This window comes from Papio anubis, chromosome 5 (assembly GCF_008728515.1).
Source record: "Papio anubis isolate 15944 chromosome 5, Panubis1.0, whole genome shotgun sequence".
NCBI classification, from domain to species: domain Eukaryota; kingdom Metazoa; phylum Chordata; class Mammalia; order Primates; family Cercopithecidae; genus Papio; species Papio anubis.
This window is the reverse complement of record NC_044980.1, coordinates 170176327-170195898: the sequence shown is the minus strand read 5'-3', so window position 1 is coordinate 170195898 and position 19572 is coordinate 170176327. Positions and strand designations below refer to the sequence as shown.

General features: G+C 58.9%; 1 protein-coding gene across 12 annotated transcripts; it reads left to right on the top strand.

Moving 5' to 3' along the window:
- Window positions 1–3087: 3087 nt before the first annotated feature.
- PDLIM7 (PDZ and LIM domain 7) lies at window positions 3088–17178 on the top strand. 12 transcript variants are annotated; one of them, XM_031666625.1, is made up of 14 exons: window positions 3088–3219; window positions 4202–4308; window positions 8277–8428; window positions 8539–8569; window positions 9028–9146; window positions 9533–9553; window positions 9806–9942; window positions 10046–10082; window positions 11081–11151; window positions 11301–11535; window positions 12687–12867; window positions 16398–16518; window positions 16606–16721; window positions 16858–17178. In XM_031666625.1, the coding sequence occupies exons 2-14, from the start codon at window positions 4213–4215 to the stop codon at window positions 16942–16944; spliced, it is 1404 nt and encodes a 467-aa protein (XP_031522485.1). In that variant the 5' UTR covers window positions 3088–3219; window positions 4202–4212; the 3' UTR covers window positions 16945–17178. The 12 variants fall into 12 exon arrangements, with proteins under 12 accessions (XP_031522485.1, XP_031522486.1, XP_031522488.1 ...); XM_031666626.1 differs by having other exon boundaries at window positions 11090–11151; window positions 16858–17176; XM_031666628.1 differs by lacking the exon at window positions 9533–9553 and having other exon boundaries at window positions 11090–11151.
- Window positions 17179–19572: the final 2394 nt, after the last annotated feature.

Below are 19572 nucleotides of genomic sequence, written 5' to 3'. Positions count from 1 at the left end.
CGGAATGTCAGATGATGGAGATGCTATGGGGAAAAATAAAGCAGAGGGAGGGCCTAGTGTGCAATGCGGGTGAGGCATCAGGGGGTTGCTGTTTCAGATGTGATCAGGGAAGGCCCTGGGAGGAGGCAACATCTGAGCAGAGACCTAAAAAAAGCTGGAAGCCTGTTGCTGAGATACCTGGAGAAGTGTTTCAAGGGCCGGGCACCGTGGCTCACGCCTGTAATCCCAGCACTTTGGGAGGCCAAGGCAGATGGATCACTGGTGGTCAGGAGTTTGAGAGCAGCCTGACCAACATGGAGAAACCCCATCTGTACTAAACATATAAAAATTATCCCGGAATGGTGGTTCATGCCTATAATCCCAGCTACTCGGGAGGCAGAGGCAGAAGAATCACTTGAACCCGGCAGGCGGAGGTTGCAACAAGCCAAGATCACACCACTGCACTCCAGCCTGGATGACAGAGTGAGACTCCGTCTCAAAAAAAGAAAAAAAAAAAAAAGAAGTGTTTCAAGCAGGGGAACTGGCAAGTGGACAGGCCCTGAGGCAGGAATATGCTTGGCCTGCTGGGGGAAATGTGAGTGAGGAGGCCAGGGTGGCTGGAGTGGAGGGAGCGAGTGGTAGGAGTCAGACGCAGTTTATTCGTGTTCTGTAGGTCTTAAGGACTTTAGTTTTATTTTGAGTGCAATATGATCTCACTGGAATGCTAAAAGCTGAGAGTGACACGGTGGTGTGATTCTGGCTTTAAAAATATCACTTTGGCTGCTTCATGAAGACTCTGGAAGGGGCAAGGGTGAAAGCAGGGATACCCGTTAGGAGACTGTTACAGGGGCACAGGCACAAGATGGCAGTGGCTGGGACAATGGTGGAAGCAGCAGTTAGATGTGAACATGCTGAAGGTGGAATTTGCAGAATCTGGGGGAGGACAGAAGAGAAAGGAAGGATAACTTCACCGTTTCTGCTGAACCAGCTGGATGAATGTTGGTGGCACTTGTTGAAGTCAGGAATGAGTTAGGGAGGTGGGAAAGGCACAAGGTGGGACAGGTGGGCCATGATGGCCTGAGATACCTAGCACAGTGGCTCCCCAACCTTTTTGGCAGAAGGGACTGCTTTCACGGAAGACAATTTTTCCACGGACTGGGGGCAGGTGGGGGTGGCTTCAGGAGGGTTCAAGTGCAGTACATTTATCATTAGATTCTTTTTTTTTTTTTTTTTTTTGAGATGGAGTCTCGCTCTGTCACCCATGCTGGAGTGCAGTGGAGCCATCTTGGCTCACTACAACCTCTGCCTCCCCGGTTCAAGTGATTCTCCTGCCTCAGCCTCCTGAGTAGCTGGGATTATATGCATGTGTCACCACGCCCAGCTAATTTTTGTATTTTTAGTAGAGACGGGGTTGCACCATGTTGGCCAGGATGGTCTCCAACTCCTGACCTCAAGTGATCCTCCCCCACCTCAGCCTCCCAAAGTGCTGGGATTACAGGTACAGGCATGAACCACCGCACCCGGCCCATTTATTATTAGATTCTCATAAGGAACGAGCAACCTCGATCCCTCGCATGCACAGTTCACAATAGGGTTCACGCTCCTATCGGAATCTAATGCTGCTGCTACACTCAGCTTCTCTGGCTTGCCGCTGCTCACCTGCTGTGCAGCCCAGTTCCTAACAGGCTACAAACAGGGGGTTGGGGACCCTGATGTAGTAAACATCTAGGCAGCGTTTTGGATAATGGAGTCTGGAGTTCCTGGGGAGAGGTCAGGCTGGCCATGAAACATGAGATGCCTTGGCATACAGGTGGTACTGAAAGCCACAGGACGGTACGGGGTCTTAGGGGGTGAGAATAAAGAGAGATGGCATCAGACGGCCAAAGCCAGAGGCAGAGGAGGATGGGCAGGAGGGGCCAGTGGGGCAGGGAGAAGCTGTGAAGTCAGGGAAAAAGGGTGTTTCGGGGGACGAGAATCCACCCGGACCCATGCTGCCCCTAGGAAGGGCAGGATGAAACTGAACCACCACGGATTCCATGGCCCGATGGCCTCCAGGTCACAGGTGACCTTGAGAAGAAAGATCTCAGGGGACCGGTGCGGACAAGAGCCTGCCTGGCATGGCTTCAAGAGATAACTGAAGGAAAGCAAGTGGAGACGCGATAAACAGACAACTCCCTGGAGGAATTTTACTCTCAAGAGCAGAATTAAAGGCTAGTAGTTGGAGAGGGATGTGGGGTCAAGAGAAGGTCTTTAACGATGAGAACTCTCACAGCGTTTTATGCAGAAGAGGGTGGGTGTGATGACTGTGGATGGAGAGGGGAGAACTGCAGCAACCATGTCCTAGGAGGAGCTGACCGGCCGGGACCACCAAGCGAGTGGAGGGTGGACGCCCCTTCCCTCACCCCGACACCCGCATACTCTCAGTGTCCGCGCCGCGGGCCCTAGTGCCCGGACTGAACGCGGGGCCGGGACTCTGAGGACGCCTCCCACGGGGCGCAGTCCGCTCTGGCCAAGGTGGAGCGGGACGCGGCGCTTCCGACGGTGTGCGGGTCGGGTCGGGGTTGTAGGGATGCGAGCGAGGGCAAGGCCTGAAGGCCAGGGACCCCTGGCGTCCGCTCCTGCCCTGTGTTCCTGCCTTCGGTAGAGCGTTGCGCAAATCAAGCTTTAAACGCCCCTGTCCCCCTCAACTTCCCCACCTTATCTCCTCCCAGGCCCTCTGATTTAGAAATCCTGCAGCCCCCGATGGTTGCACCTACGATACCGACCCTCGCAGCAGCCCTGCGAGGCGAGTATGATCGTCCCATTTTTCGGAGTAGCAAACTAAGGTTCAGAGACGACTAGGGCCCAGGTCGGTCTGCTTTGCAGGTCCGCTTTCCCCTCCCTCCGCCAGCGGGCGGAGCGAGGGACTGGGCCAGGCAGCTCCTCCCTAATGAGGCGACCCGCAGCCCCGGCCCCGCCCCGACTCCGCCCCACTGCAGGGCCCGGGTCGGGGAGGCCTCTCAGCTCGCAGCCCGACGGGACGTGGTGATTGGGCGGGACGGAAGAGCTGGGTGGTGCTTTCCACCAACGGAGATCGTCTAGTGGGCGTGGTCACGACGAGGGCGTGGCCTTGTGCCCCGCCCCCTTCCGCGCGCTCAAAGTGGAGGGTGACTGCGGGGGCGGGGTCAGAACACTGGCGGCCGATCCCAACGCGGCTCCCTGGAGCCCGACGCCGAGCAGCGCACTGGCGGGGCCGAGCAGGTATCGACGACCGCGCGGGGCGTCTTGGGCTGGACCAGGCGGGCGCCTGGGGCCTGCTGAGGACCACAAAGGGCACTGGGGGTCGCGGTCCAGGCTGTGCTTCCTCCCGCGGGCCCTTGCCCCTGCCTCCGCCCCCGCCCCCGCCCCCGCCTTCCTGCCGCGAAGCCGGCTGCGGCGGGGCCGATTGGCGCCTGCGCTGCTTCCTGCGGCCGGGGCCAGTCTAATGCATGGGGCCCGGACGGGGGACTAGGGGGAAACTGAGTCACGTCGGTGTGGGAGCAGTTCTGTGTGGGAGGCACCATCCCCATTGGGCTCCGGGAAGGATCCCCCTCCAAGCTCTGCTTTAGGGTCCCAGCCCCCACCTGTCTCCACAGGGGCCGCACCCCACTCCCGCCTTCCCCTTCTTCAGCACCCAGGGGTCCCGCCCTGGCTCCCAGCAGCCTCGACTGGTCCCGGAATGGCTGGGAGGATCCGCTGCAGCCGCCTCCCTCCCCTCCCCCTCGTGTCCCAAGCCCCCGTGTGCTCCCTGCGCTGGCTCTCCGCACAGTGTCAGCTTACACGCCTTATATAGTCCGAGCAGGCTCCAGCCGCGGCCTGCCTGCCGGGACCTGGGGGCGGGGGAGAGGAGAGCCGGCCCCTGACTCACCCGGCCGCCCGAGGCTCCAGGCTGGCTTGCGGGGAGGCCGCGCCAGTTTAGTCCCTCAGCCCACCCCTGGTTGAAAAGAACCTCCATCCTGGATTCAGGCACCCCTCACAGTTCCAGTCCCAAGGGGAGGGAGGCTGTTCCTGTCTTTCCAAAGTGAGGTCCGCCAGCAGCCCAGCCCAGCCTGACAAAATACCTGCCTACTATGGCTTGCGTGTGCTCAGGGGCTGCCCGTGCCTGCCTGGCCCCTGTCCAAGCCTGGTATCTTGAGTTGGGCCGGCCTGCCTGCCTGCCCGCCCACCATGCTGGCCACTCACCTCTTCTCTCCTCTCCTCTCAGGAGCCGGCATCATGGATTCCTTCAAGGTAGTGCTGGAGGGGCCAGCACCTTGGGGCTTCCGGCTGCAAGGGGGCAAGGACTTCAATGTGCCCCTCTCCATTTCCCGGGTGAGCCTAGGTTTGGGGAGGGGGCTCCCCCAGCGGTCTTTGGGTGCTCAGGTGTCCAGAGGGTGATGGGGGGAGTCCTAACAGGAGCTGGTCGGGGCCAGCAGGCCAGGAGATGTCCAGGTCCGAGATGTAGTGGTACCTGCCCGCTGCAATGACTCCCAATGAGGTGGATACTGGGAGGGAGCACCCAGGCTTCCGCAGTCCTGCACTGTACCCGATGCTGTTCTCCCAAGCTCCTGTGGCCACTTCTGAGGGCGGGAGGGAGGATCATTGTGCAGGATGGGAGCCTGACATTTCCAGGAGATACCTACACTTGAGGTGGCAATGCTTGGAGCCAGGCCCCAGGCAGGGCACTGTGACTGTAGGATTTCACTTCAGACACACTTCTGCCCAGGGAATAGCAGCCCTCATCCTGTTTTTCCAGATGAGAGAAGAACTCATGAAGAGGTGGAGGGGCTCGCTCATCGAGTCCATGTTGAAGCAGGGATTGGAATTGAAGCACGGGATGGTGTGCATTTTTTGTGGGTAGAAGGGGTCTCTCCCCAGCCTATGTAAGGACCTGCATCCACCATTCCCATTCAGGATGTGGTGGCCTTTGACCCCAAGCAGAAGTGCAGGACAGGGCTCCTCTCTAGGGGCTTAACTTCAGCTTCCAAGAGCCTGCCCTGGTGGGGGTGGAGCAGGAGGCTGGCTCCTCCCTGTAGCAGGGGGATTGCCTTATAAGCCCAAGAATGCGGCCCCACGCTGGGATGGCCAACAGTGGCTGCAGTCTGCAAAGCTGAAAAGGGCTGGCCTAGGCCTGGCCCCCTGAACCCCACTGCTGGGCCCCTCAGCTGGTCATCAGGCTGCAGCTCCAGCTCTATGGTTCAGTTGTGAGACACAACAAATTGCCTGCACAGAGTGGGTGAGGCCAGCCTGTGGGCTGGCATCTCTGACTGGCCTGGGGGTCAGCAGGGGGTGGGGACTTCCTGCCCCTATATCCGCCTGCCCAGAGAGGCCCACCCAGGCGATGGGTGGGCAGGCAGCTGTTGTCAGGAAGCCCAGGGCAAGCCCAGCCTGGAAGGGCCCAGAGGGTTGTGGCCTGAGGAGGGCGTCAAGGTGGAGTCTGTCTGTAGGAGTTGGGCATGGGGGTTAGGGTAGGCTCTTCCCAGGGGTCCTTCCACGGTGTTCTCCGGGAACCTGTCCCGCCAGCAGGGTAGTGAGGGCAGTGGTCGCCCTACCACACACATGCTCCTACACAGTCCTCACACAGCTCTGAAAACCTACCCGGCGTCCTGCCCCTTGGGAAAGTGCTGGCCCAATGTGTCTGGGGACCCTGAACCTCAGTTTCTTCCCTGATGGAGATGACTTTCAGATATGGCCTGTTGGGGGCACTCCCAGCTCCAGCTCCCTGGTCAGCATCCCTGGCATGTGGGTGGGGCCACTAGCTGATCCCAGCCCTGGAGTTGGACCTGGGCCCATATGGGTGGGTGAGGTGGGCTTTTCTGAGTTAGGCCAGCCCCCTCCCCCTCCCCTGACCCCAGGATGGAGGGAGGTGGGAGGGGTGAGGGCTGGCCGTGGGCCCAGGCCTGGGAGATGAGGTAACGTCTGGGACTGGGGGGTTGGGCTGCTCAGGCTGACTCACCCCCACCTCATGCAGGGTCCAGCCCCCTGGCTTTTTCCCTCCTTGGTTTCTCTGGCCTTACCCTGCTCCTGGCCTGAGCCCCTCCCTGCCTCTCTCCAGCCACCCACCCAGCGCTGTCTCCTGCTCTCCTGCCGCCCTCTCCGTGCTCTGAACGCTCCTCATCATCTGTGCTTTCTGCCCTCCTCACTCTGGGAAGGGAAGCCGTCCCCGCCCCCTACCCCCTCTCCAGGAGCCAGCTAGCTGCTCCTGTGCACCCCAAGACCTCCATCTCGGGCTCAGCCCACACCTCCCAGGAGCCAGCCCTGTGGGCAGGGAGTGGCTGGGCCAGGTTTCCCTTCTACTGACTCACCATGACCTTGAGTAAGTCACTTCCCCTCTGGGGTGTCACTTCCCCACATACCGTATAAGGGGTTGATTTAGTTGGATTGAACTAAAGGTGAGGGAGGGGCTCAGGGTGTCTCCAGGTGGGCTGGCCCCTCGGTTGGGCCCCCATGCTCAGCAGAGGTGGCCCACAGTGCCTTAGGGTCAGGGACACTTCCTGGCCCTGCCTCTTACTAGCTGGGTGACTTGAGGCAAGTTGTTTAACCTCTCTGTGTATATTTTCTTTTTTTCTTTTTTCTTTTTTTGATGGAGTCTTGCTCCGTCGACCAGGCTGGAGTGCAGTGGCGCCATCTCGGCTCACTGCAAGCTCTGCCTCCCGGATTCACGCCATTCTCCTGCCTCAGCCTCCCGAGCAGCTGGGACTACAGGCGCCCACCACCATGCCCGGCTGATTTTTTGTATTTTTAGTAGAGACAGGGTTTCACCGTATTAGCCAGGATGGTCTTGATCTCCTGACCTGGTGATCCACCCACCTCGGCCTCCCAAAGAGCTGGGATTACAGGCGTGAGCCACCGCGCCCGGCCTCTGTGTACATTTTCAAGTGTAAAATGGGTAAAATCCCTGATTACTCCACAGGGTTGTTGGAAGATTCAGTGTCAATATGTAGCATACTTGGTGCTCAATAAACGGAAGCAACTGTTCTTATTTAGCGAGTGAGGAAGGGGCCACTGAGCTCTCTTAGCCTTCTGACCTCCCATGCAAGCAAGAAATCATGTTGAGCCCAGCTCGCCTTTCTTTTCCTAGTGCTGTCAGGCTCTGTGTCTGGCTGCCTTGCCCTCTGACATCTCTCTGAAACCTCTTGCCTCCCTTTTCCTTGTCTCAGCTCAGTCTGTGCACTGGCCCACCTGAGGAGCCTCCTGGGGCCTCTGGCAGCCTGGACCCCCCAGATCCCCCCCACCCAGTGAAATTGTCTTCCAGCACTGCCTCACAAAAGCCTACTTACTGCAGTACCAGGCCTCTTGCCAGATGGCTGGGTGGCCCCTTGGGCTCAGACCCAGTCAAGCTGCCCCGCCTGTGTTGCTGGGGCTGGCCTCGAGGCCTGGAAGGGGATTATCAGGGTCACCCCTCTCAGGGCCTGGGAGATACCCCATCCCAGACATTAAAACTGCCAGTGGCTCCTCTACCCTCAAAGCCAAGTCCTAGTTCCTTCTGGCATTCAAAGCCATCATAAGTAAACTCACCCGCTAGGCAGCACACCCCATTCTCCTTTACCGAGGCTCACATCGTCCTTGAAGTCATTCCTGATGGTCTCAGCTCATCCTGGTGGCAGCCGTTTCTCCCAGCCTACTGTCTCCTCTCATTGCCACAGGAACCAGGGACTCCCAGCTCAATAGCCTGAAGGATTGGGGTTGGAGAAAGTTGGCAGTTGAGGGCTTGGGCGTGACACCCATGTATGGCCTGTGAAGCCCCGGCTGTCACCTTAGGCCCCATTCAGGCAGTGTTCACAGGGAACCGGAAGATAACAGGGCCTGTTCTGGCGCTCAGAGGGTCCTAGGAGACCACTACAGATGGCCCCTCACAGGGTGCTGGGGGGTAAGAGGTCCGTAAGAGCCCCGGGTGGTTTCAGGGAGGAAGCTGCCCCCTGCATGGGTCAGACGGCATATGTGGTAGGTGGAGCAGCCTGGGCAGGAAGCCAGCAGGAGCCTCAAAAGGCAATGGTCCTCCTGAAAAACTTGGGCTTTAGCCTGAGCCTGGCTGTTTGTGGACATCATAGCAATTTCTGGACTGTGGGGGAGGGTCGTGGTGGTGAATAAATAAGCAGTGTGACTGGGGAAATTGTGAAGCTCGGGTGAGTGCCACCACCTGGGTTGCTTTAGTGTCCAGCAGCTGCCTAGAACTCTGTTGAATAAGAGCTCTCTGGGTTCTGGAAGTGGGGCAGCTTTGGGTGGGGCAGGGTTACCACCATCAACCTGGCTTGGGTCAGCAGGAGCCAGGGCCTCAGTCACTGCTTCTCTCTCCATAGCTCACTCCTGGAGGCAAAGCGGCGCAGGCCGGAGTGGCCGTCGGTGACTGGGTGCTGAGCATCGATGGCGAGAACGCAGGGAGCCTCACACACATCGAAGCTCAGAATAAGATCCGGGCCTGCGGGGAGCGCCTCAGCCTGGGCCTCAGCAGGTATGCGGGTGGGCATGCATGGGTGCAGGTGGGCATGCATGGGTGCGTGGGCGCTGGCAGAGGGGATCCCCGCGGGCCCAGCCCGCTGTCATGCTTTCCTTCTTCTCCAGGGCCCAGCCAGTTCAGAGCAAACCACAGAAGGTAGGAGGCAGGCCGAGACATCTGGGCGCGGGCGGTGTGGGCTTGGACGGCCGGGCCTGCTCGCCCTCCTGGCACATTCTTGGTACCCCAATCCCTGGCCGGAAGTGGAGGGCGGAAACGAGCTAAGGCGGGTCTAGGGCCCTGGAGTTGAGCCAGGGGCTGCCGCACGGTCCTGGCACCACGCATGTCCGCCTGTCTGTCCGCCTGCCTGCCTCCTGCCATCGGCGCTGCGTGCTCGCCCGCACTGGGTCAGCCCTCGGTCCTGCGTGGACTGAGATCAGCACTCCCAAATGGGCCCCTTGAAACCTGTTGTCCTCTCCCCTTAGCCTCCAGACAGATTTGGGGGGTGGGGGTGGGGGGCTGGAGCTGCCGCTGTCCTCTCGCGCAGGCGCCCCACTCCCACCCAGGTCACCACCCTACCCCGCCCGCCCGCCTTGCCCGGCTCTGTCTCTGCCCAGGCCTCCGTCCCCGCCGCGGACCCCCCGCGGTACACCTTTGCACCCAGCGTCTCCCTCAACAAGACGGCCCGGCCCTTCGGGGCGCCCCCGCCCGCTGACAGCGCCCTGCAGCAGAATGGGTACGTCGGCCCCTGCCCGCCCACGCCCACGCTATCAGGCCCCCTGTGGCCCCACGCCCGCTGCCCGCTGCTGCTCAGTGTGTGCTGCGCCCCAGCCTGGCGGAACCGTGCGGCAGCGACCCCTGGCGGCCGGGGTGGGGCTGCAGGCACAGGGCCCCTCCCGAGGCTGTGGCGCCTTGCAGGGCACCGCCCTGGGGAGGGGTCTCTGAATGAGGCCGCGCCCTCCGCTGGCGGCTGGGGGTTGGGTTGTGGTGTCGGGCCAGCTGAGCCCCAGACACTCAGTGCCGCCTTGTCCCCGGCTGTTCTGACCCCTCCCCATCTTTCTTCCTCTCCTGTGTCTGTCCCTTTGTCCCTTTATCTGTCTATCTGTCTTATTTCCTTCACAGGTGCAGACCCCTGACAAGTCAGTGAGCCCCCTCTGCCTGTCCCTCTCTTCTTCCTTTTGGCACTCTGGGCGGCGGCCCCTCCCCACCCTGGCTGCCCTCCTCTCCACTTTGCCCTCCTGTCCTCTCACCCACCCGCCCAGCAGGGCTCCTGGCCTCACCCTTACCCACTCCCTCCCATCACTGTAACCCAAACCCACATACACCAAATCCTGGGAGGGGCTGCCCCCACTGCCCACCCCCAGTGTGGGGTTCTGAGCCACACCCTCCCCACAGACAGCCGCTCCGACCGCTGGTCCCAGACGCCAGCAAGCAGCGGCTGATGGAGAACACAGAGGACTGGCGGCCACGGCCAGGGACAGGCCAGTCGCGTTCCTTTCGCATCCTTGCCCACCTCACAGGCACCGAGTTCAGTAAGTGCCAGCCCAGGGCAGGGGGTACTCTCCTGGCCCCCAGCCCAGGCGTGAGCCCTGACCCTCTGTCTCTCTTGGTCAATGCCTGCCTCTGCCCTCTCAGTGCAAGACCCGGATGAGGAGCACCTGAAAAAATCAAGGTACAGGGATGGGCATGAGTCCCTCTCCCACCTCCTGCCTCTTCCATTCCAGCTACTGCCCTATGTCTACTCCTGAGGCTCCCAGCTGGGGCTCTCCATTCTCCTTCCTTTCTTCCCTCCCTCCTTCCTTCCTTCATTCCTTCCTTCTTTCCCTCCCTCCTTCCTTCCCTCCTCCCTCCCTGCCTCCCTTCCATCTCTCCTTCCTTCCACTTCTTCCTCCCTCTCTCTCTGCCCCTCAGGGAAAAGTATGTCCTGGAGCTGCAGAGCCCACGCTACACCCGCCTCCGGGACTGGCACCACCAGCGCTCTGCCCACGTGCTCAACGTGCAGTCGTAGCCCGGCCCTCTCCAGCCGGCTGCCCTCTCTGCCTCCCTCTTTCTGTTCCTCCTGCCCAGGGCACCCCCTTAGTGCCTCCAGCTTCTGCCTACCTCACCCCCCACTTTCCTGCCCCTGGCCTGAGCCTCCTGCTGCCCTGGCCCTGGCCGCACAACTGGGTTCATCTGACACTGCCTTCCCTCTTTGCCCTGTGGTACTGCTGTCTGCCAGGTCTGTGCTGCCTTGGGCCTGGAAATAAACATTCTCAGCCCTGCTTGCTCTGCCTCTGTTTTCTATCTTTGTGCACCTGGTTTGCATTTGGGGTGTGGGGGTGTTTCGTGGTTTGGACTCAGTTTGGGCCCTGCCGTCCTCGTTTTCAGTGGGAAGGGGGTACCTGGCAAAGGGGCCCTGCCCTGCCATCACAGATGGCTTCCTGGCATGAGGGGAGCCCCAAGAGCTGCCTCAGAAGCGGGAGCCTTGCTCCATCTCCCAGCTATAGACAACATACCAGCTACCTGGACGTTGCTATGAGAAGCTGCCCTTCCCATCCCTACCCCAGTGGGACCTGGAGTCCAGCTCAGCAGTTTCCATGCCCCCAGGCATCTCCCGTGGGGCCAGCAGGACCCAGGTTGGGGGGTGGGGCCATGCCAGGAAGCTCAGCCATGCAGGGCCTTGAATGGCAGATCTTGCAGCCAGGTGCCCAGGACAGAAGCCCCAGCCCCAGCCTCATCTACACCCCAGGAGCCCTGGCCTGGTGAGAGGGAGTGGGCTCGGGCCTGGGCAAGGGTGGGCAGCCTCCAGGGCACGGGGGTGGCGGGCTTCTCTCAGCTGCCTGGGGCTCCACCCCCTGTCCTTTGGGGTCCGTGGGCACCCCTTTAGAGCCACTTTCCCCGGCCCCGGCAGGCCCTACCACCCCTAGTCCCACCAGCCGCCCGCCCTGGGCTGTGGACCCTGCGTTTGCCGAGCGGTATGCCCCGGACAAAACGAGCACAGTGCTGACCCGGCACAGCCAGCCGGCCACGCCCACGCCGCTGCAGAACCGCACCTCCATCGTGCAGGCAGCTGCCGGAGGGGTACCAGGAGGGGGCAGCAACAACGGCAAGACTCCTGTGTGTCACCAGTGCCACAAGGTCATCCGGTGGGTGTCCTGTTCCCGTCCAACCCTGGCTTTCCCATCCTGCAGCCCAACCCCACCTGTCTGCCCACCCATCTTGCCTCAGCTGCGACTGGGGGGAATAAGGATTCAGTTCCCAGCTGGAGTAGGAGTCGGGACCTGAGCTGGGTCCTCAGATTCTTAATCCCACGCTACCTACCCCAGCCTACCCACAACACTTGCTAGCAGCATCTGCCCTGGCGAAACGGCCAAAGGGCCAACCATAGGCTGAAGCTGCACCCCTACCTTTGCTGCTCTCTGGGCCAAGAGGGGCCTGCCCCTTCCCAGTGCCTCTGTCCCCACCTCCTGCTCTCTGTCTCTCTCTGCTCTCAGAGCATACAGGCCTAGAGCCCCTCCCTCTGTGCACTGCCCCGTGGGGCCAAGCAGCATCAAACACCCCCCAGCATCAGCATGCTGGATTCTAGAGCCTTCCTAGTCCTCAGCCCTGGCCTGCTCCTGACTCTGTCGCCCTTTTTTTCTTTTCCTTTTTTTTGAGATGGAGTCTCACTCTGTTGCCCAGGTTGGCATGCAGTGGCACGATCTCGGCTCACTGCAACCTCTGCCTCCCGGGTTCAAGAGATTCTCCTGCCTCAGCCTCCTGAGTAGCTGGGATTACAGGCGCAGGCCACCACGCCTGGCTAATTTTGTATTTTCAGTAGAGACGGGGTTTCACCATGTTGGCCAGACTGGTCTCGAACTCCTGACCTCAGGTGATCTCAGGCCTGCCTCAGCCTCCCAAAGTGCTGGGATTACAGGTGTGAGCCACCGTGCCCAACCAACTCTATCAGCTCTTGCCAGGTAGATCAGGCAGGCCAGCAGGATAGGATGGCCCCAGGGTTTGCCCAGGGGCTCCTCAGCTTTCATGAGGCTCCAGTTGTCAGCCCTTCCTCCCGGGGTCCTCCCTGCTCTAAAACTGCCTCTCCTGTCACCAGCAGTTCAGTGTGACGGGCTGGCTCTGCAAGCTTCATGGCTGTCATGGTCACTTCCCAAGCCTGTCTTCTACCCTATGTGGAAAATGGGGAGAATGAACTCCTCCCTCCCGAGGCTTCCCGGTGGGTGGTCAGTCAACCTGAAGGGGACCAAGACCTCCACCTCCTCTGCATGCGCTCCCTCTCACTGCCCTCGCCTCCTGGCAGGGGCCGCTACCTGGTGGCGCTGGGCCACGCGTACCACCCCGAGGAGTTTGTTTGTAGCCAGTGTGGGAAGGTCCTGGAAGAGGGCGGCTTCTTCGAGGAGAAGGGCGCCATCTTCTGCCCGCCATGCTATGACGTGCGCTACGCACCCAGCTGTGCCAAATGCAAGAAGAAGATTACAGGCGTGAGTAGGGCTGGCTGGTGGGGAGGCGGGCCCAAGCCTGTCAGTGGGAAGGAGGGCTGCTGGGCAACCCTCAGGCTGGGGGTCTTCCCGAGTGAGCCCTCCGGGTCCTTATCAGCCTATATAGGCTGCTGTACTGGCCTCACCCTGCATTAGTCAGGATGCTCTTAACAAATGACCATGTTCCTGCTCAGAAGCCGCCCAAGGCTGCAAAGAGCATGAGGACCAAGCCAGGAGAAGCTCTGGGCCCTCATGACTCCCACTTTGGGCTCTCCCTGCCGTAGTGAAACGGTAGAAGGGCCAGCTTTACATGCTGAAGCTGCTCTGTCTCATGCTTCCTCCTTATTTCTGGATCCAGAGCCAGGGGTAGCCAGAGGGCTCTGTGATAGTGATGTTCATATCAGTGAGGTTTTACCTTGACCACAAGCAGTGGGAAACTCAAAATAATGGTAGATTATTCTTCGCCTAAAAACATCTAGGGGTGGGTGGTCTGGGACTGGTCTGGTGGACCCAGGCTCCGCCTTGTTGCTTGACTGTTCACAGCACCTGCTTACTTACCACTCATAGAGAAAGATACTTCAGCCTCTGCCAAAATGCCCACCTCCCAGCCAGCAGGAAGTTGGAAGGGGAGGAAAGGGGACAGAGCTCCATGGAGTCCATCCTTAGAGGATGCTGCCACCTGACCCTTTGCTTCCGTCCCATTAGTCAGAACTCAGTCACATGACCACACCCAGTGGCAAGGGAGGCTGGGAAATACGGTCTTTATTTTAGTTACCCATGTATCCAGCAAAATTGGGGGTTCCATCAGTAGGCAAGAAGGGGAGAATGGCTGGGTGCGGTGGCTCATGCCTGTCATCCCAGCACTTTGGGAGGCCGAGGCGGGTGGATCACGAGGTCAGGAGATCGAGACCATCCTGGCTAACACGGTGAAACCCCGTCTCTACTAAAAATACAAAAAATTAGCCAGGCTTGCTGGCGGGCGCCTGTAGTCCCAGCTACTCGGAGGCTGAGGCAGGAGAATGATGTGAACCCGGGAGGCGGAGCTTGCAGTGAGCCAAGATTGCACCACTGCACTCCAGCCTGGGCGACAGAGCGAGACTCTGTCTGAAAAGAAAAAAAAAGAAAGAGAAATCTGCCTCCCAGCCTTCGGCTCCCGCCCTACCAGCCCACACCCCTGGTAGAGCCCTGTCTATTCCCAAGTTCCTTCACTGTGACCTTGTCTGCTCCTATACAACAAGCAACACCAGACAGTGAGAAGAGCCAGCCAGACACGGGCACAAAATCTGTTTCTGTGATCTATTGGCTGTGTGAGCAGGGGATATAGTTGCTTTCTCTGGGCCTCACTAAAGAGAAGGGTGGCACTGTGCTAGGGCCAGCACAGTTGCAAGGTAGATGTAAGATGGGGTACAGGTGTTGTGGAGGGCAGAAATGCGCCATCTGAAAGCTACGTGTCACCCACACGTAACATCTTGTTTGGCCTCCACTGTTTCATTTTAAAATCAGTAGCCAACAATTTAAAATCAGAAGATTTGCCTGATGCAGTGGCTCATGCCTGTAATCCCAGCACTTTGGGATGCCAAGGTGGGAGGATTGCTTGAGCCCAGGAGTTCAAGACCAGTATGGACCCCTGTTTCTACAAAAAAAAAAAATTAGAAAATTAGCCAAGTGTGGTGGTGTGCACCTGTGGTCCCAGCTACTTGGGAGGCAGAGTGAAAGTGAAATCTCCTGCTTTTTATTTCTTTATGTATAACAATAGGGTCTTGCTCTGTTGCCCAGGCTGTAGTACAGTGGCATGATCACTGCTCACTGCAGCCTTGATCTCCTGGGCTCAGAGGATCCTCCCACCTCAACCTCCCAAATAGCTAGGACTAGAGATGCCCACCAGCATGCTCAGCAGATTTTTAAATATTTTTATAGAGATGAGGTTTTGCTATGTTGCCCAGGCTGGTCTTGAACTCCTGGCCTCGAGCAATCCTCCTACCCTGACCTCCCAAAGCACTGGGATTACAGACGTGAACCACTGTGCCCAGCAGATTTCACTTGAACACCTAGATTTCAGCCTGAGCCAGGCAGGCATTCCTGAATGAACCAGTAGCACCATTGCCAGAAGAGGTGCTCCTCCGTATGACACAGTCCCCACTTGACCCTTGCAGGGATTGGATCTGGGATCCCTGGATTTAAACTCAGGGCCATCCTCATAACAGCCTCACAAGGCTGGGATTAGCTTCCCAGTTCACAAGGGAAGAAACCAAGACTTGAGAAGGTCAAGGTCTGGCCAAACCCACAGATCTCGGACCCTCATGCCGCCTTGAGGCCCCATGCTGCCCTCTGCCTGCTCCGGAGGTGAATACTGCTGGCCCTGGCTGGCCCTGAGGCTCCTAGCGAACAGCCCAGCCCAGGGAGAGCTCAGCACCTTGTGCCTCTGGCCCCTCCCACCTCCTGCGGAGCCCAGTCAACTCACCCACAAAGGGCCAGGCACTGTGGGGCTAGATCAGCTAACAAAACAGTTGATGCTTCATGCCCTTCTGGGCCTTACGTTTTGGCTGGAAGAAGAGGGGAGAGGCAGACAGTAAGCAATAAGCGCAATAAGTAGATTGCCTGGAAGTAATGTTAGATCACATTATGGAAGACAGGAAAGAGTAGAGCGAGAAGCGCTTGGGCGTGGTGTAGGGAAGGCAGCTGGCTGCTACTCGTGTGGTCAGGGTGGGACCTCGTGGAGAAGACTGCATTCGAGCGGAAACTTGAAGGGGTTGAGGGGTGAGCCTTGAGATATCTGGGGCAGAGCAGTCCAGGCAGAGGGGACAGCCAGTGTCAAGCCCAGGACAGGAGCGTGCCGGGTGTGCCAATTTCAGGCAAGAGGCCAGTGTGTGGAGGCAAGGTGAGAACGCAAAGGAGAGCAGTGGGGGAGACGGGTGGGAACGAGGTCAGACCTGCTGGCCTCCAGCGTCTGCATGGGGCTTGGTTCTTGCTGGGAGAAATGGGAAGCGGTAAGGGGTTTCCTGCAGGGGGATACAGCCTGTCTCGGGTTGCAGGGGTTGCAGGGGCCTGCTGCGGCAGCTGGGATCAGAGGGAGGAGCTGTAGGCCAGTTGTGTGTGATCCCAGGGGCCAGATCGCTGTGGCTCACCTCGCATCAGGGAGGCTGTGAGCAGCACTCAGCATCTGGATGTGCCTTGGGGGTGGGCCCCACTGGATTTCCTGGGGGACCTGGTGTGGGGTGTGGGAGGAGGGTGTGTTTGGCTGCAGCAAACGGGAGAATGGAGTTGCCATCCGTGTTACGGGGATGCCTGTGGGAGGAGAGGTTTGGGGTGAGGGGATCAGGAACTGAGTACTGGACATGGCAGGTCTGAAGGCGCAGTGGACGTCCACTCAGAGACCTTGGAGTTGGAGATGGAGGCATGGGAGTCCTGAACGGTTAGATGTAGTGTTTACTATGAGAAGGAACAGGCCCCGCGGCCAGCTGCCCTGTGTTCCCGTGACCCAGGGGAGGGCGGGAGGGGCCTGAGCCTGCCGAGTGACTGGCACCTCCTTCCAGGAGATCATGCATGCCCTGAAGATGACCTGGCACGTGCACTGCTTCACCTGTGCCGCCTGCAAGACGCCCATCCGGAACAGGGCCTTCTACATGGAGGAGGGCGTGCCCTACTGCGAGCGAGGTACCTGCTGGCCAATGAGGGTGAGGAGGGATGGTGCATGGGGCAGGCATGAATCCAGGTCCCCTTCCTCTCTGCTCCCATCCTCAGACTATGAGAAGATGTTTGGCACGAAATGCCATGGCTGTGACTTCAAGATCGACGCTGGGGACCGCTTCCTGGAGGCGCTGGGCTTCAGCTGGCATGACACCTGCTTCGTCTGTGCGGTGAGAGCCCCGAGCCTTGGCCTCAGCCCCAAGTCCACCAGCCCTCTGTTCGTTGCCTGGGGGATGCAGGAGAAGCTGGGAAGGGGCCTCTACTGCTGCCCCCAACCCCATGTGACTGGGCCTTTGCTGTCCTTAGATATGTCAGATCAACCTGGAAGGAAAGACCTTCTACTCCAAGAAGGACAGGCCCCTCTGCAAGAGCCATGCCTTCTCCCACGTGTGAGCCCCTCCTGCCCACAGCTGCCGCGGCGGCCCCGGAGCCATGGCCCGGCATTTCTGGGTAGGGCTGGCAATGGTTACCTTAACCCTGGCTCCTGGCCCGAGCCTGGGGTTCCCCGGCCCTGCCCCACCCGCCTTATCCTCCCATCCCACTCCCTCCACCACCACAGCACACTGGTGCTGGCCACACCGGCCCCCTTTCACCTCCAGTGCCACAATAAACCTGTACCCAGCTGTGTCTTGTGTGCCGTTCCCCTGTGCACCCGGAGGGGTAGAACTTGAGTCACGTGGCAGGGTGGAGAGTAAGAGGGATTTCTTGGACTGGCCATCTTGGTGGTCCTCGTGATGCGGACGTGGCAGGCTCATGGTTAGTGGAGGAGGTATAGGCGGGACCCCATGTGCCAGGCCTGGTGCCCACAGACATGAGGGACGCCACTGGTCTGGCCTGGCTTAGAGGTTAGAGAAGGGTAGTTAGGATGGGCGTGGTGGATCACGCCTGTAATCCCAGCACTTTGGGAGGCCAAGGCGGGCAGATCACTTGAGGTCAGGAGTTTGAGACCACTCTGGCTGACATGGAGAAACGACGTCTCTGGTAAAAATACAAAAATTAGCTGAATGTGGTGGGGCATGCCTGTAATCCCAGCTACTCAGGAGGCTAAGGTGGGAAAATTGCTGGAACCCGGGAGGTGGAGAGTGCAGTGAGCTGAGATCATACCGCTGTGCTCGAGCCTGGGTGGCAGAGTGAGACCCTGCCTCAAAAAAAAAAAAAAAAAAAACACAGAAGGGTAGTCGTAGTTGGGGGTGGATCTGCAGAGATACGGGGTGGAAAACAGCAATGGCCACAGCAAAGGCCTGGAGGGGCCAACTGCCGTCCAAACAGAAGAAGATGGGACTGGAGAGGGTAGCCTTTAGGTCCTGGGAGGCCACAAGTGCCAGACAGTAGAGCTGGGGCTGTCTCTTGAGGTCAGGGCAGGGCACGGCACAGCAGAGTTTGAAATAGATTTGTGTTGTTTTCTAGAAAGAGGCCCCAGGACACTGAGCGGGTACAGGAGGGAGGCTCGGAGGAAGAGTTGCAGCAGTGGCCTAGGGGCGGGGGCCAGGCAAGGGAGGGGCAGAGGGTAATATGGCAGAGATGGGACCTAGTGAAAGGTCCAGGGGATGAGGGATGGGGAAGGACAGCAGCTTTGCCAGGCATCTAGCCTATACCAGACACGCTCACGTCTCCTGTGAACCTCCTAGCAACCTTGCACCATGTCTGTGATCACCTATTTCATTTTTTCTTTTTCATTTTCATTTTTTTGTTGTTGTCGTTTTTAAGAGACAGAATCTTCCTAGGTTGCCCAGGCTGGTTTCAAACTCCTGGGCTCGAGCAATTCTTCCTCCTCAGCCCCAAAGTGCTGGCATTACAGGTGTGAGCCACCATGCCTGGCCCAATTATTTTCTACATGAGGCACAGAAAGGTTGGGAGACTTGACCAAGGTCACGCTGTCATTGAGCTATGAGCCAGACTAGAATCCAGGCCTGAAGCTGGGTGCGCTGTCCCGGGACTGGCTGGCACTGAGCACCATTTGCCAGCGAGCATCTCTCTGGGATGCTGACTTCTGCCCGGTACCTGGAGGACTGTAGGCCTTGGTGGTGGCACCGTCACTCCGGGCCTGCCTCCCACTGATGCTCTCACCACCCTAGAGGGACTGTCATCTCTCCTGTCCCAAGCCTGGACTGGAAAGACTTAAGTAGGCCAGGACAACTCAGTGTGCCATGGCTGCTCGTCCTTCAGGGGTCCCTGGCATGAGGACCTACAACACATCTGTAAGTCTTCTCAACAGGCCCTTGGCCCAGTCCCCTTTAAGAGACAAGAAGGGCTGGGCAGGGTGACTCACACCTCTAATCCCAGCACTTTGGAAGGCTGAGGCTGGAGAAGGGATCCAGCCTAGGAGTTCAGGACCACCCTGGGCAACATGGTGAGACATGTTTTGTTTTGTTTTCTTGAGATGGAGCCTTGCTCTGTCACCCAGGCTGGAGTGCAGTGGTGCATTCTTGGCTCACTGCAACCTCCGCCTCCAGGGTTCAAGCGATTCCCCTGCCTCAGCCTCCCAAGTAGCTGGGACTACAGTTGTGCACCACCACGCCCAGCTAATTTTTTTTGTATGTTAGTAGAGACAAGGTTTCACCATGTTAGCCAGGATGGTCTTGATCTCCTGACCTTGTGATCTGCCCGCCTCGGCCTCCCAAAGTGCTGGGATTACAGGTGTGAACCACTGCGCCCGGCCTGGCGAGACCCAGTTTATCTAAAAAATATTTAAAAATTAGAGGCCAGGGCCGGGCACAGTGGCTCATGCCTGTAATCCCAACACTTTGGGAGGTCAAGGCAGATGGATCGCCTGAGGTCAGGAGTTCCAGACCAGACTGGCCAACATAGTAAAGCCCCGTCTCTACTAAAAATACAAAAATTAGCCAGGCCTCAGCTACTCAGGAGGCTGAGGCAGGAGAATCGCTTAAACCCAGGAGGCTGAGGTTGCAGTGAGCTGAGACTGTGCCACTGCACTCCAGCCTGGGCAACAGAGAGAGACTGTCTCAAAAAAAACAAAACAAAAACAAATACACACACACACACACACACACACACACACAT